Source organism: Falco punctatus (assembly GCF_963210335.1).
Source record: "Falco punctatus genome assembly, chromosome: 11".
Classification (NCBI taxonomy): domain Eukaryota; kingdom Metazoa; phylum Chordata; class Aves; order Falconiformes; family Falconidae; genus Falco; species Falco punctatus.
The window spans coordinates 33634953-33647154 of NC_137591.1; the positions used below are offsets into that span (position 1 = coordinate 33634953).

Sequence of the window (12202 nt, forward strand, 5' to 3'; positions counted from 1 at the left end):
TTACATTTTTGTTGCTAAATTATCGTTAAATCTTATAAATGTGCTACCAATTTACAATGCCCAAACCAGATAACCAAAAACCACAGGTAAGTCAGGAGGAAAGAAAAAAAAAAAAAAAAAGATAGTATCAAATACTAAATAGATTCTGAACATGATTTTTTTGTTGTTGTTAACTAGTCAGCAATCCAGAAATGATCATGTATCACTTGGAAAACTTCTAATATAAACTCAGAATTTCAGGGATTTCTAAACCTGTTCCAATACTTTTATATTTGATTTCTTTGCTGGTCAGAAAGGAGTTATGGTAAACTGAGAAAGCTTTTCGTGGACTCCCTTTGCAAATCCCCAGCTCGACCTCTTGTGCAGAGGAAGGCTTTGAGCAGACCTGTGGTGAGCAAGCCAGACACAAAAGGTGCTGTGACTTAATAACCTACCCAGTATTTTATGATGTAAAAAGCACAGGGTTTGCTCTCTTCCCTGGAGCAGCCCAGCAGGTGAAGGCACAGAGCTGGCTGGTAGCCACCCTGGTCCCCAGGTTCCCCAGGGGTCACTTGTCCCGAATCAGCCCTTAAGCTGATCCACTTGAACACAGAGATCTGGCTCTGCAGCTCCAGGGAAAGTGGTGGTCTAACCCCGATGCCACTATCTATGTTTTAAGAAATTATTTTGAAAGATGCTATTTACACCAACGATCTAGAATCTAGTTAAAAACCAACAGTATTTAAAATTTCTGTGGAGGGGAAGAACAAAAAAAATGCCTTCCCTGGCTGCTTTTGTGTTCCTAGTTTTCAACAGAAAAGGGTTTTTTGTTCAGTTAAGCATTCTGACAATAGAAATTTGTAATGCAAATGCTCCCGGTCTGTCAATGGAAGCAAGCTAAAAAGTGAGCCTTTCACCTATCAGCACTGTTGCATCTGATGTGAGAACCATTTTCCAGAGACTACTGCAGTCAATTAATCAAATCAGATTTGCTGATGGACTACAGCTTGCATTTGTATCTACCTCAGTGAGAGGGGGGAGAGAAAACTTAGTCATTTTGTACTGTTGGTAAAAACCTTCGGACACGCAGAAAGTTCATTACATAAATCGTTAGCAAGCAGGGTAGAATTCTGCATTGTGACACAAATCTGCTTTAAACATTTTTCAGTGAATAGAAAAGCGAAAATTCTTTCAGACACCATGTTTTCTCTACATTTCTATGTTCTATCACTTCAGTTACCACTGGTTTCAGTCATAAATTATATCGACATAGAAGGAGCCTAGTTTTAAGGGCTGCTGTATGTCTACATGATAAACAACTAGATTATGAAAATTAGTCAGATCAGATGGATGGGTGGTGTGATGTTCTGCAGCAAGACTCTGTGATCAGATGGGTAGCCCTTACTGAGATTGGACTCTGTCAGTTCTGCTGCATTTTCAGCTGTACTGCCTAAGCAGCCAGACACCATCCTGCACCTGCGGATGACCAGCTCCGAGCTGGGGGTAGCTGCCATACCGCCAGCCCACCACGGAAGGGACGGGGGGAATGTGCTCCATGTACCAGCAGCCAAACTGAGCAAGTGCTGCCCAGCCACAAATTCCAGTTCCATCCTTCTCACTCTAAGGGTGCTGGCACTCCCAAGGAAGTAAATCTATATTTACTCGAGTAACAGCTAAGGTACTGGGAAACTGCAGTGGGTTCCAGATGGTCTTTAATGAAGACCTTAGTTACCAGTGGAAAGATACAATGAGTGGAATGAATTCTCAATCATATTTTACATTAAAAGCTTCATAATTAATGCACATTCAACTGCAAGTTAACATTTTATTTGCCCTCCAATGCTGGAAATGGTCTGAGAGAAGTTATTTCAAACAAGCAACATGAGGCTAGAGAGCTGCTCAAAAGAACAGCACTCACAAGAGTACTATTACTATGTTTAAAAAAAGAAGAAAAAGAAAAAAGAAAAGTATGAGGGAACTGTATTCTCCTGTACACAAACATAAGTCTGTCTATAAATGCAGTTGCTGAGTACATACGTAAAAGAGATTGTCTCAATGATGAAACAGTTCTATGAGGGCCATCTGTATCCTTCAAATTATGCATCACTCATCAAGAGTAGCATCTTTAGTGGGTTAGACCTTCTTTTAAAGTAGAATCTTCATTATCAATTGAATGCTTTGAATCAGGCGAAAAAGTTTACAACAAAAAGCATTGTTCTGCTAACAAATCTGTTTTTACTAATCAAAACACCTTTCTCCAGAGGAGAAGCTGGTAAATCTAGAAACATATCTGCAGGCCGGTATTAGAGGGCTTCCCCTACCTTTATGGCAGTGGAGGCAATCTGGATATGGTGGAGCCTGCGCAGCGTGCTGTCCCTGTCAATGAAGTAGGATGCTGCGAGCTGGTGCAGGGTCTCCAGAGTCACTGCAGAGCTGTTGGTGCTGGGATCACTTCCCTCTGACCTCTTGCTCAGCTTCCGTTTGTCCACAAAAATTGTGAGTGACTCCTCTCCTGGGCAGGGAAACAGAAAGCACAGCATTCATCAGGGACATCTGCTGCAAGTCTCATTTTGCCAGAAAGAAGGTGGCAAGCCAAAGTTTTCCCTGGCTGTTGCCTAATGTTTAGATATCCCTCCCTGGTGGCAGAGGCAAAAACTTCAGTGCTTAAGCACATGGACAACAGATACTATTCTAGGTATTTATTCTTATGGTTTGGTGCCTCATATGAATAACAATTATACAATAGGAACTATTTATGCCTAAAATGCAATGACACTGGGCATAGATCTGCTATACTAACTCCTATTTACCCACAACAGAGAGATACTCTGTAGACATTCAATTTAAATCATGCATAAAACTTGTTTATTTCCAAAGTTGCTTAAGACCTTCAACTTTTTTAGTATTTAACATTAGCATTTTAAAAAATGGAACCAGGGTAATACCTGAGACCCCCTTTTTATTATTATTATGTTTCTTTCTTTTAAAACATGTATCATGTCTGATTTCAGAAGATACTTCATTACAACTTGTTATAAACAATCTTGTTATGAGCAATCCTGTGTTGTCTGATCAATTCAGCAATGCCAAAATGCCTGAAACCTTATAAAACAGTTGCCTTAAACAAAATTTATATAACTGAAAAGTATAAAAATATATTAAAAGAATGTTAGCTATTTTCTTTTAAAAAGGGGAAACATAAATAGCACTTTCCTAACTCCCAAAGCAGAGGTGTCTTTCTGAAAGCAAAGAGAAGCTCCAGCATCTTACACTGTGGATTTATCACTTTCTTTGTCTTTAAAGAGATGTGCAGAAATACTATTGAATTTAGACATTTTCATTTTTGTAGGATTATTGAAAACAAAGCCAAAGCAAAATCTCACTTGTTTAACTAAACAAGTTCTTAAGAACCATTCCAGATCAGACCTACTGATACTGTTAAATTTGTAAGGAATTTTCCATGTTTATAATTTATTCCATGGGTATTTTTGTCCTGTGTTTCAGACCAATCAAGACTTTGTTCATTTAGTAATGTGTTTAGGCAAAACTCTTCAATTCAGAAAATGAATCAGAAAAGTAATTTTTTAACTCAGTGTTTTCTTCAGTGCAACTTATGTCCAAAGTAACTACAAAAACACTTTTCTGACTTTCCCAGCCTGTGTTCGGTGACTTGCATTCTTCAACATTAATCTCAAGAACCAATGAATACTATCATTATACCTGTATTTTAGGTGCTGAACGACTCCACTGAATGTTATTCCCTTGTTCTTGGAAAGGAAGCTACCCAGATAGGGTCTGCCTCGCCACTCGTGCTACTTTCATTGCTCACCCATCTGCTGCAGTGGCATTTTGCCCATTCAGAGGGTGGGATGCCAGCTTTGGATGGGTTTATGTGCCAAAAAGTAATAGCTGTAGAGGGATAATATGTAGGATGAAAACATGACATCATCTTCAAAGGGCGATAATGTTGGTGGTGAGCAATGCTAAATGAAGAGCGCGTGCCTCTGTGCAGGAGGCCACATCTATTGACAAATTCGACACACAGCTACCTCCACTCGCAAAATTCATTTCTGTTTGGAGAAAGAGTGCATTCGTGGTAATCAATGTACCTTACAGTGTTTCCCAATCCCTCACAAATTCAGAGGACAGTCAGGCCTTTCAGACCTCACATAGGAAAAACTGCCATTATCCAGGAGCCTCTTATCTAATTAGACCTGCCAGGCTTGTCCAGTATGCTCATTTTGTCCTGGAAGGGACAGCTGCTGCCCAGGACAGCTGGCTATTCCAGCTGGAGCCTACCTCGGCTTTCACCACTATATTTATACTTCTTCTCCTACAGTTTCATAATGGGTCGTTTTTTTGAGCATGCAGTCATCAAAGCAGGGATTAATTTCCTGAACTCCAAAGAACCAGGAATTACAGCAGCCTCCGTAAGTAACAGGATTTCCCCATCCAGTTACCTAATCTCTCTGCTCTAATAAGTAGACATAGGTTTGCATTTTATTTAACTACTGCCAAAACCTCCTGCAAAGCAGCCTACGGTTGCTTGGCAGGGCAGGTATGAGCACGTTGCACTAGCGCAGACTGGAGCACCACCGTTTGCTACGCTGCGCTGCCGTGCGTTGCTGACGGCCCGGTGGCCAGGTGGGCCGTTATTCACACCGTGCTGCATCCATGCCAGCTGCCATGGGTACAGAGCTGGAAAAGTACAGCAAAGTCTAATGACTTGTACTCTAAGAGAAATTTGCCGTCAAAACCTGGTCTAAGTTCCAACATTGCTGGCATTCAGCTGTGCCCGCACAATAAAACCTGCCTCTTCTAAACCTGCCTTGTGACTCTGGCCAGCGTGAAAGATGTTTCTGAAATGAAAAGTGATGGAGTGGGCTGAGAGCTGAGCCAGGGGCCACAGGCTTGGTGCAGCTGTTTGTGAAGCTATAAAGGCACAGTCATACCAGAGCAGACGACATGAGAACTCCCAGGGGTAAATACTGTGTCAGTGACCAGTTCAGGCTGCGCAAATAAAGTGTAAAATTTCACTAGGAGATCCCTCCCGTTTTTCCCCTTTCCAGAGGTCTTAGTTAATATATTTATTTTACAGTGACCTTTGCAAGCTCAACTGGCTTTCCGCTGGAAATAGCTTATAATGAATTGTAAGATACAAGAAAACAAGCCCTTAATGTTGCAGAAAATCTCTGCAAAGCGGAGAAAAATATTTTATTTATTTTTTATGTTTGTTGTGTTTCATTAGCCAGCATGCCGCCCCATCTTGCTCTGGTGTAAACTCTTTTGATTGGTCTGTATTAGTTATTAGTAGAGACGGTGGGACTGCTTCTATGTCAACTGAATTCTGGTAAGATTCATTATTAAAACAGAGTTTATTCACTTTTGTTCCCTTCAAAACCATTTGTTTTCCAGGGGGGTGGAGAGCAGAACTACAATAAAACCTCCTGTTTCAAAAAAATAACTTGAAAAATAACAGTATTATGTTGCTTTGATTAGAAAATGTCAGGAAAATAACATCTGAACTCCCTCACAGTTATCACATCATCCTATTATCCTAGTCGTGCTTGATCCCATGCTTGCCGTGGCAGTTGCTGGTGGGGGTGTTTTGTCAGGCAGGATCCCCCAGCACCCAACCCCTGCCGTCTCTATCCCCACTCCGTGACAGATATGTTTTCTTTTTTCATGCTCTGTAACCAGGTTGAAATGATTTTGAATGTTTACTTTGACTCAGATCACATCAGATTACATCTCCCAAGGCTGATGAAAGCACATAGCTGGAGTGATGGGGGCCTTCAGTGCAACTGTGACGGAAGCCCCTTCTCCTCAAAAGTCTCTACATCGCATTTGTAGGGCAGCTCACACAAGCGGGTCCTAGCTCATCACTCGTCTTCTCAGGCACTATGCTAATACCAAGTGCAATCAGGTAAATTTCAAAAATATTTCCTGCTCAAAAGACATCTTAGAGTTTCTGGAAGTTTTTCATCTGTCAGAGGTGATTTAGCACTTGCTAGAAAAAGTGGATTAAACCCCAGAGAACTCCCTCATATGTTAGCACTCAGGCATCCATGTCACTGCAGAACTGTAACAGGGATCCCTTTCACACTCAGAACTCAGGGCTTATAAAGTAACATCACTGGCTTGTATTTAATTTGTGGAAGATAATTAACATTTTAAGTTCTTTTTTCTCTGTCACATCTGAAACATGGATGGGTCTTGGTTTTTTACTGGTTATAGTCTGCCACCATGAAATAGGCTAAGACAACACCCAAGCATTAGCTAAAAGCAAGTGTGATTTAAAAAACTGTTCAAAGTTATAAATTTTAAGAACTGAAAATTATTAATGCCAGTGTATACTAAGAAAACATGAATATTCAGCATTGGATCCACACAGCTGTATTCTCTCTAATTCACAAAATTCAAGAGTCAGTTAACTTCACTTTCTCAGGTTTAAAAGAAATAGCACAAAAACATTTGGTCATGCTCAAAACAATGCTACATAATCCAATGAATAGTTCAGAAAATTACCAGAGTCACTACAGTGATGCTTTATAACCATGTAGCTGATGTCACTGACAGATACTCACTGGGGGGCAGGAGACTGACATTCACACTATAGACTGGCATTGGCACAATATATATTAATGTCCCCCTGAGCCCTGGAATTTGCTAGCTTATAACTTAGCCTATATATTTAATTCTTTCTAGGTTTGTATAAACATACTTTCCACTATTTATATTTATAAGTTAAACTAACTCCTGAGTTGAAAAAAATATTCTACATGCCATTTTTCAAAAACTAAAGCATAAAATAAAACAGGTATATAGGAATTTACCTAGACACATAACCCATCCGTGGCCATTTAGGTGGAAGACTTCTAAACAATAGTTTAGAAATGGCATTCAGAAATTAGAAGTTAATTTTGTGTACATATTAAGAATATCTTCACAAATTATTTAAGTAAAAAATGCAAAACAGAATCATTGACATGGTAGAGTTGGAATAACGCTGTAACAATTGTAACTAAATATAACCATCTGTTGAAGGAGTAAATATATTTTGTTATACATAATAACACATATTATTTTGATTTAAATATTTAGTGCCATTTTCTAACTCAGTTATTGAGAGATTGTTCTCCTGTACCTACATCTTTGTAACAATGAAAAGATCATATGCCTTGATGCTTCATATTTTTGTCTGTAGATGGGGAGTGGTAGGAAAAAGCAGTGATCCAAGCAGTACCCATCACTTCGTGTCAGAGAGTGAGGAAACTAATAAAAGGAGAACACTCAAAGGAAGATATATCTGAGCGCCATGGACAGTTACCTACCTAGAGCTCTGTCTTTATATACATATATGTATTTTACAAATGCATAAAGGTCTTTGGTCTATGAATGCCTCAAAAGTTTCTGATTAAATAGAACACTCAAGAACACTCAGCTACAATAGCTGTAATGCATTATAATAATAATAATAAAAAAAGTTATACCTTTGTTATAAAAAAATAGCTTAGTGCTAGTGGAAAATCTATTCATGTATGGATAGCAGAATGTACTGTTAAGGTTTTAGCAGGTCATTTTCCCAAACTTAAGCAGATGCTAATGGAATTGCACAGGTTCAAAAAGCATATAAATTAATGCTAGGCCAGATGTGGTATCATTTCTGTGGTTCAAGTGAGTAAAGTACTCATTAATTCCATACATACAATCTGTTTTAGTACTTAAAATTTTTCTTCTTTAAGTGGGGAGAGAAAAGAAAGAAAATATATTTCTACATTTTTCTTTTCCCCTTAGCTTCCATAATCTTAAATGCTGGAAAGTTTATATACCTGGTGGGTTACAGGTGGGGCGGGTGTTTGTTTTCAAACCTGAGGCTAAATTTTCAAGTTTCTTTCTCACATCAGTCATTTGAGACAGGATGCTCCTCCCTTATTTGCCAATATTTTGTCTTTTACATGGAAATAATTGTTATAGAAAAACAAAGGTCATATCAGCAGTTAGTGCGAGCATAAATCTTTCATAAATTATTAAGATTCACTGGTTTACACCACCTGACAATTTTTCCCATCTCTGTGCAGAGAGTAATATACTGCTTAAGAAGACTATTAATCAGCAGCAGAAAACCTGACCCTCTATTCAGTGTGTAGAATAGAATAGGTGTAACTATCCAACTCACCTGTGGGACTGTAATGAGTGAAGAGGAGAATGACAAGAGGTCGCAGTTAAGCTGATCTACTGACACCCATTAAGATTGTCTGTTGTCAAGACCAAACTGTTTCTTTTTGTTCTCAAAGACTCCAACATTATCAAGGGATATTTTGTGACCCAGAGAGGCAAGTGTATAGATGGTCTGGTAATGAAGACTTTAAGCAATTACAACTGACAATAACAGCAAAAATAAATAAATCTCAAACACTCAAGATTACCGTTTAGCCAATTGCCTAAAAAAAGTTCTAGTTTCATAAGAAGCCTTGGCAACCTCCTGCAAATTTGTTTATACAGAACAGTTACCATGTTTCCAGATGCAAGTAGGACTTATTTGCAAAGTCCACTATCTTCATCTTGCAAAGCACGCAAATCAGTCTCACATCACCCAAAAGCTTGGAAGGCCCTGTCATTCCATTGTAGTATGTTAGTTATCTGTAATTTTCTCATTGCCAAGCCTATTGGTTGGCTGAGTAGCCTTTACATCTATACATAGCAACAGCATTATAGTGAATGCCTTTGAAGTAGGATCCACTGATATTTTTCTCTTCCTACACTTATTCCACAGTGGTGCCCTAGGCTTCATGATAACTTCCAGTTCTGAAGCTCACCACTGTACACTAATTTTTGTAAACCATTAAAGTGTACAGCAGCTAATGCTCTTGCTTATTATTTGGCAAGCTGGACCTTAATTGCATCATGCTGTATGTTAGCAAAACAGAAAAGTGTAAATGCAGAACAAAAGGAGAAAAAAGTAATACTGTGTATTGTCCCTCATTTAAATGAGGACATTTGCTTTTTGGAATTGCTAGGTGAAAGCTGTTAAAGAGTTTAGAAACACAATTCATAGAGTCAGAAAATAATTTAGGCTGGAAGGGATTTCTGGCGGTCATCAAGTCCAATTCCCTGCTCAGAGCAAATCTGATTAAATGAGGTGCTCGGGGACTTGTCCAGTAGAGCCTTCTCTCACCTTCAAGGACAGAGTTCCCTTGTATGAGTCCTTTCTTACCTTTTCCCTAAAGCTGCTCTGGTCAGTGTTGCCTGGGCTATGTAAATTTGCAATTTTGCTAACACAAACAGGAGATGTGTAGTCACAGAGGAGTGGAGGAAACTTCTTCACCTCCTAGTACTGGCCCAGCCCAACAGAGCATCCCCATTTGTGCACAAAATTTAACAAAAATGAGCAGCCATTGCTCTCCTTTCCCTGCAGATTTGACGCTGCAGATAGTCAATGTAGATGCAGTAGTTACTCCTGTGCACCGGCACGTGAGCACGCCCATGAACCCACTGCTCAATGCAGCATTTGCTGTGCAAACAGTGGATTACATAGGGTCCTTCTGTCAGGCAGCTTGAAGCTGCTCATTATGGACATTTGGTTTATGTCACAAGAAGATAAAATTTCCATAAGAAACAGAAGCAGTGAGAAATGTAATTTTCCACATTATCTTGTGGCAACAAGAAAAATAGAACTTCCCTAAGTTCTTGTTTGAGAATGCCCTTGAGGAGTATATATCTGCATTTGTGAATAAAGATTTGGGAACATATCACAAACAACCATGTGCAAGGGTTCCCTTTATGGTCAAAAAGGGATATTCATGAAAGCCAAATGGTCACAGAGGCACACAAATCTTACCACGGGATTGTTCATTTGCCAAGCTTTCCATGTCCATGAATACAGATGACTGGGGATTCATTAAATAAAAGTACTATGCACACACAGTTTGGTCTTCTGCTTTTAAGGAGCTACGTAAGTGACAAAGGTTTCTGAATAAACCAACTTTCAATTAAAGAAAAAGGAGGAATACATTATTGAAAGTGAAAAATATAATTACATGTTATAAGTGTGGACCAGCATCTCTGGGAATCTCCATTCAATGTAGCACCGAAATGAGAACTAACACAGACAGGAAAGCATAGGGTTATTAGCTACCTCATGAAAGCATTCTTAGATATTTCTAATTCCCTGTAATTATTTTAACTGAACCAAGTTTTTGAAGTCTTCAGCCCCCATCTAATGATAATGGAAGGCAGCAGGTGTGCCTGAAATCATGCCTAAAAACTGAGGCTAGGGGCCTAAATCAAAACCCATCACACTTGATATAAAAACTCTCTTTGACTTCATTAAGTGTTGGCAGAGCCCAGAAGTCAACACTGACTCTCTGTGTGTGGAAAATTTTTCCAAGCGTGTGGCAGCTACTGCATTTTAAGGCCTTTGTGAGGTGGTCTGAAGAGGGATGAGAAAAGGGCACCCTGCCCCAGTTTCCCTGCAGCAAAACCCGAGGCTGTGGGGACAATATCGAATGTTCACACTACAATTTTCAAGTGTCTTCAAAAATAATACCCGTGAGTTTAACTTTTTACTTAGGGCCACGCTTCCTAAAAGGTGTCATGTCTGCAGCTCTTTTGTGATCAGTGTCATACTGGTGTCTTTTACTTTTAAAGAGCAGCTACTCTCGTTTTCCCAGAGCTGTTGGGCCCAATTTCACCTTGAAAGTGAATTTCACCATATGGCGGTTCCTACTGAAAGTTATGTTAGTTAGTCACCAGCAAATAGCTAATAATACTAAAAAATATTTTTACCATTGCATAATCCTTGCATTAGGATACATGCTTCAGCCAAATCTTTAATTATTAAGCTTTATATTTTAAGAAACATTTTCTTTCACTTCTGCAGTTAGTTTTTCTGTTCAGATGTGCTATGTGCTGTATACACAAGAAAATCGATGGTAATATATAAGAAGTGTACTTTTAGCATGGATGAAACGTACTGAGTAATTAAAAGAAATTCTGGGAATTTTGTTCCAAATCACTGGTCAACACATGTAAGTTGTTCTTCAAATTCTAATGGTAATGAATTTGCTGTAGAAACACTAGTTTCCAAAATAATGGTAGGAATTAGTTCTTTATTATTTGAAATAACCACAGCAAAACAGAAGTTCACCTTGTTTCTAGAATGGTCTTTTCCAAAAGGAAGCTACTGTGAGCCATTTCAGCTCTTAAAGATCTCAGATATCAGCCAAAAGAGAATAGGAAGAGTGTCATTTCCTTAATATATGGTAAAAATTCAGTTATGAAATGTATTAAAGAGAACCATTCCTCAGGTGAATAAAGGATTTTGACAAGACTGTTCTGTTGGAAGGATACTCAATCACCAGAATTATCTTTAATATAATCATCCACCAAGGGATAAAACTGCATTTTGAAAATGTCATTTCATTTTGAAATGTCTAGATGGGTAATCACAGGTACTAATTATCTTTCATTCACAACAATTTATGCTCTCTCTTGAACATTAGGCCTCTTCACTGGATTTCTTCAATCCATGTAGTGACTGGATCCCAATGATACATCGGGCTACCTTTTCCAAATTAGGCTGTGGGGATTTAGAGATGCAGATTCCATTATATTAATAGGAATCACATGGCAAAATCTCATCATCCTATTTTGAAAATTTAGTCACACCGGTTAAGTGAAGACTAGTTCTAAAAGGGGTAGAGTGACAATACAGGGGCTTCCCAGCAGCCAACGTCGTTTAAAAGATTCCTGGCTGAAAAGATTTGTTGGAAGTTATTGTTACTGGTTTTCTTGCTTCATGTCTGCAGTACCGTGATGGACTTGTGTAATCTGGTATTATGTAAATTGTAAGGACCTCTTACAGAAAAAATGTCACTCTCCTTAATGACCCCTTAGTGCAGAGACACATCCCAAGAAGACCAGAAGCCTGCACACCAGGAACTCGAGTAAAGTACCTCAATCTTAGCTATGGGATTTCTTATTTTTTTGTCTGTAAAATTCTTTACACAAGGTAAAGAAATTTCAACAGCAGAAGATGAAGGAACCATGAGGCTTGTAGACAAAAGCTGCTCCCATGCTTCCAAGCCCAGCCCAGGGAGCGCTGCTCAGCCCAGCTGCTCCGAGAAGGAGCATCACAGTTTACAGAGAAATCAGTTGTGACCACCACTTTTAGATCAGTCACACCAAACCGATGCACGATATTTCCAAGCGTTAACCCTAC

At 39.1% G+C, this 12202-nt stretch overlaps 1 protein-coding gene across 3 annotated transcripts in view; it reads right to left on the reverse strand.

Moving 5' to 3' along the window:
- Positions 1-12202, reverse strand: part of BRINP3 (BMP/retinoic acid inducible neural specific 3) — a 220875-nt gene that overhangs the window by 93542 nt on the left and 115131 nt on the right. For all 3 annotated transcript variants that reach the window (XM_080407509.1, XM_080407510.1, XM_080407511.1), the window contains one exon: positions 2301-2491. In XM_080407509.1, coding sequence (XP_080263635.1) covers positions 2301-2491 — 191 coding nt within the window. The remainder of the gene's footprint in view (positions 1-2300; positions 2492-12202) is intronic.